A 5,209-nucleotide genomic window follows, 5' to 3' on the forward strand; every position below is an offset into this window, starting at 1 on the left:
TGTTGTGTGGTGTGTGTGTGCGTGCGCGCGCGGTGTGTGTGTGCGCGTGTGTGTGCGCGCGTGTGTGTGTGCGTGCATGCGTGATTGATGTATCAATATATCTCTGCTCGCATGCACGCAGTCTACCCGGCCATCGAGGCGATAGATGCTGCCATCGCTGACATACAATAGGCATACATGCGTCCGCTTTGTTCCCAGGACGACAGAGACGCACTTCGTTCTCTTTCAGAGGCGACGGGTACGTACGCATATCACATACGCGGCCACATGTGACATGACGCGACGTAAAGTGACGTGAGTGAGCGTGCCCAGGATGCGATGTGACGTGGCAGGAATGCGATGTGCCGTGGCAGCATGCGGTGACGTGCCAGGATGCGATGTGACGTGGAAGGATGCGATGTGACGTGCAGGATGCCATGTGACGTGGCAGGATGCGATGTGATGTGGCAGGATGTGATGTGACGCGATATGTCACGTTACGTTCCGGTGCGCTGTGACTCGTTTTGTTGCGTGACTCTAAAACTGCTGGTCGTACGTGGGTAACATGACGCGCAACACTAACCAATGCGCTCACTCGCACGCACGCACGCACACACGCACGTACGCACGCACGCTCACACGCACGCACGCACGCACGCACGCACGCACGCACGCACCACGCACGCACGCACGCACGCTCACTCGCAGACGCACGCACGCACGCGCTCGCTTGCACGCACGCACGCTCGCTCCCGGCACGCACGCCACGCCACCACGCATACACGCGCGACAGGGCGACCCGTTACATTACGTCTACATCACTCTACAGCTGCTGGTCGTTTGTGGGCAACATCACGAGCAACGCCCAGCCGCGTCAGGACATCTCCATCGGGATGAATTGCGAGTACAAGATGACGGCGATCCATGAGATGATGCATTGCACGGGATTCCAACACACACAGTGCCGCACCGACCGCGACGTCTACATTACTGTTTACCTAGAGAACGTCCAGGAAGGTGAGTGCGCCTCCTCGCGGTAAACGTACGAGCTTGCTGTGATCTGCCAAGTTTGCCCTGCCTCCTCTCCCCTCCTCGCGGTAAACGTACGAGCTTGCTGTGATCTTGCCAGTTGCCTGCCTCCCTCTTCCCCTCCCCCTCGCGGTAAACGTACGAGCTTGCTGTGACCTTGCCAGTTGCCTGCCTTCCTCTTCCCCTCCCCCTTTTTTTCCTTTTCTCTATCTCTCTCTCTCTCGCTCGCTTTCTCTCTCTTTCTCCTCTTCCCCTTCGTTCTCTCTCTCTCTCTCTCTTTCTTTCTCTTCGGAGTTTTTGTTGTTGCTGTTGTTGATGTTGTTGTTGTTGTGTTTGTTGTTGTTGTTGTTGTTGTTGCTGCTGCTGTTGTTGTTCGATTTGTGTCTGGCTGTTGATACGTAAACGCGTTATTGTTACTGCCAGCCTGACCAGCACTGACCGCCGCCATATGGCTGGCTACTCGTCTCTTTCGCAGACATGCGCTACAACTTTGACAAGTACACGGCCGATGAGATCGACCTGTACGGAGCATACGATCTCTTCTCCGTGATGCACTACAGCTGCTATGCGTTCAGCATGAACGGGCGAATGACGATGAGTGCGAAAACCGACCCGACCTGCAGGACAGAGCTGGGACAGCCGCACGTCGGCGGTGGCTTCGTGCAGAGCGATATTGACAAGCTGAACTGCATGTACTGCGGTGCGAGCAACGATCACTGCCCGCAATAGCGAGAGAGGGAGAGACGAAGAGAAAGAACAGATGAGGGCAGAGACAGTGTAACATCTACTGAGTAGTATCTTGTATCTTGTATATGTATATATATATATATACCCAATATATATATATATATATATATATATATATATATATATATATATATATATATATAGGCCCCTGTGTGTGTGAGTGTGTGACTTCATGCACAACGCAATAAAATTCCGTAATAATTTTCATTAAAAACTGCGATAAAATCCTACCAGTGATAATGTCGAATAAAATGCGACGAAGGGGATTTATATTTTGTAATTAGTGGAGAAATTGCAGAAAAATTGTCGTACATGCTGTTGCCAGAATTGCACACGTACTTACTGGGATCTTGGTCATCAACTAGCTAAGCTTTAGCTCGTGAAATATATATGTTAGAAACAAAGATCGTAGCAGCAAAATATATCACTACTACTAGTAAGTATGTATATTTTCAAAGCATTAAATTAAATATGAATCGTTTTATCATATCATCACAATGGGTTGCAGAATATAGATAATTATGAAAACGCATAAACAGAAGAAATAAATTTTAATTTCTGAAGTGAAACTTTGCATTCATGGTATAATTTAGGAGCCATATATAATAATAAGACGCAGATAGAACAACACGAACTATGTGGAACAACATGAATTTTACTTTCTCATATACACAGAATGACGGTGGCGTCGTGCGCAACGACTATGACGTCACATACGATGACGGTGATGTCACACAGAATGACGATGACGGCACGCGCAAGGTCATTACCGTTACCCACGCTTTCAGTGACGTTTCTTTTCTTAGATAGATTACGACTTCAATAACGATAAACGGTTTCAAAGAATATTTCATGTTCCGAATCAAAATAGTAGCTACAGATCGCACATAACACACACGCGCGCGCACAGACACACACACACACACACACTTCTCGAGGACAAAACTACCACACATCTCCCGCAAGGAGAGAAACGACGCGTATGGCTTTCTAATCAAGTACACACACATTTATGTTTGTAATCTTACCATGAAAATCGTAGCCCCGTTTACCGTCTTTAAGCCACACACATACAAGACCTTACACAGGCTGCGATTTCTAATTCTAACCAGAGCATATAAAACACCGGCGATTTATATGCTCTGTGCTAACCTGCGCACATGTGGCGCCCTCTCGAACAGCCCCTCCTACTGCACATATTCGGCCAGATTTCTTTTCTATAGCCTATAGGTATTTCACTGAAAGTAAACGTGCACATGTATATCTATGTGCAATAGTATATGTACGGGACCGCGTGTGTACTCTATGTCGTATAGCACGTATATATCTACAAATAGATGCAAGGACACACCATCTGACGGTTATACAAAACGTTGTCTATACCACCGCGCTCGCGTTAAGCGTGTGAAGCGTGTGACTTCACTAACACGTTACACGTGTATGCCAACACCTTTAATACAAGCTTCAATAAATACGGACAGAACAAAAAACTATACAAAAAAATCGTCCCGCTATACTGTACAAAAACAGAACAGTAAGGGCACCCCGTACATTACACAGGAAATCATGAGACTAACCGAAATATCTGCTAGAGCGAGATAACCACGCTCGACCTTGAATACTGTTACTCGGTCGATCATACTCAAACTAGTCCCAGTTAACGCGCGGTTTTACGCATGCACGCCACACTCCACATTTTGCGGCACTTCGTTACTAAGCAGCGTTTTTAGAACGCCGTTCTCGCGACGCTAATTGGCTAGTCAATCGCTCCGAGCAAACAGGCCCATTACTAAGGGCCGTGAGAATCATAAAAGCACCAGTAATTACATAAATGATGATGGCGTCTCCTATATATATATATACGTACTTTTCTACCGCAGACGCAAGACGTGACGCACATGGACCTTATACAGGAGGGGGTAGAAACCTTATCTATACATCCCTTCTCACCAACCACCTTCTCCTGCCACCAAATGAAACACGCACGCACGCACGCATGCACTGCGACTGACACGCAGTGACAGCGCTCCTTAGACAGACTAATAGCAGCAAAACTGCTGCTTATGCGATTGTGCGATTGCTTTATGGTGTCTCTGTCACTCACTTCTCAACCATCTTACTATCAACAATTACATTGTTCCCAATGTATAGAATATATGCAATGTATATATATATATAATTATATATGTTAATATGTATATGCATATATGCATATATACTATTGCATATATGCAATGCCGTTCATACTGATTTAAAAAAAAATCATGTTCCTATTGGCGTAAAACTATATATGTCTATAGTTGTATTAAAACGGATATTCTCAATTTCACTTAGTCATTCTCGCGTGAAAAGCCACGAACACGAGTTTTTACATGATATAGTTTACGAACATCCTGAAACCTTCGTTATCAAGTTCTGTGGTTTTTGTACCCGACGTCGATAATTCCTGTTTCCGCATTAAGAATCTCGTAGTATTAGTACTGCAGGAGCGTAGTCTAGGTGGTATGATGCTAGAGAGAAGAATACCGACCCGATCAATTACAAGCACGGACAAGTATAGGTGTAACCGCCCCCCCCACTTCTGTCACTTTTTAAAACGCGCACTATAACGATCTGCGCTGTCAGCGCATGCGCAGCTAGGTACTGGCCGTCACTGACCCGTTGTCCATGTGGCACGTTGTACAGATGGTCATACTCTGACAGATGCACTTGTCCAGCGGGGTCGCCAGCCGGCCGCGGTGACGACCGCATAGCACGCACTTGTTGAAGTCACCCTTGTCGTCGAGTACTCGGAATGGCTGGTAGAATACAGAGCGTGCGGAAGAGTTACACGCTTCACACTGCAGCGCCTAGCGCGCGTCAGTCTGCCGCGAGTATTATACCACAAAAAACCTTGTATACTAGTATACCCGATTGCAACGTTCAGTCAAATTTCCCTACTCGGCAACTCGACTATTAGTCTTGACACTCACAATTTGATCGTCAAGCAAGCATGGCAACGGTGCCGCTCCGGCTTTCGAACTATACGCTCTGACCTCACGGGCTGTAAAACCGTACTTTTTGGTTTCATTGTGAGATTCAAATTTGATATTCGGATTCGGATATTGTGCCATTCGGATGAGCTGAATTCACTTATTGTTCTTCTCGAGTACAATTGTGCCTTCTAAAGGCTAATGAGTTTTGAAAGTTAGGTGACGTTCGATTGGCGTTTCTAAAAGGTTGTGAATATGTTTGAGTCTATAGGTATAAAGCCACATTGCAGTGTTACACGAACCCGATGGATGACTTTGTAATAAACACGACTTCGTTTGGAGGGACTGATTTTTAATATTCGCCTAGCCGAGTCTCCCAAACATTTATCCACCCACCTGTTAGTTATACGCATAACACGACATTTAAATGATCACACACATGCTCGCGCGCACACACACGTACACACACACACACACACACA

The 5,209-nt window shown here is 46.4% G+C and overlaps 1 protein-coding gene across 1 annotated transcript; it reads left to right on the plus strand.

The window, feature by feature from the left end:
• Positions 1-274: 274 nt before the first annotated feature.
• LOC106807434 (protein SpAN-like) lies at positions 275-1,737 on the plus strand. Its single transcript, XM_014809757.1, has 3 exons — positions 275-294; positions 809-996; positions 1,484-1,737. The coding sequence occupies exons 1-3, from the start codon at positions 275-277 to the stop codon at positions 1,735-1,737; spliced, it is 462 nt and encodes a 153-aa protein (XP_014665243.1).
• The last annotated feature ends 3,472 nt before the right edge of the window (positions 1,738-5,209 follow it).

This window comes from Priapulus caudatus, unplaced genomic scaffold (genome assembly GCF_000485595.1).
Source record: "Priapulus caudatus unplaced genomic scaffold, Priapulus_caudatus-5.0.1 Scaffold215, whole genome shotgun sequence".
In the NCBI taxonomy this organism is placed as follows: Eukaryota; Metazoa; Priapulida; class Priapulimorpha; order Priapulimorphida; family Priapulidae; genus Priapulus; species Priapulus caudatus.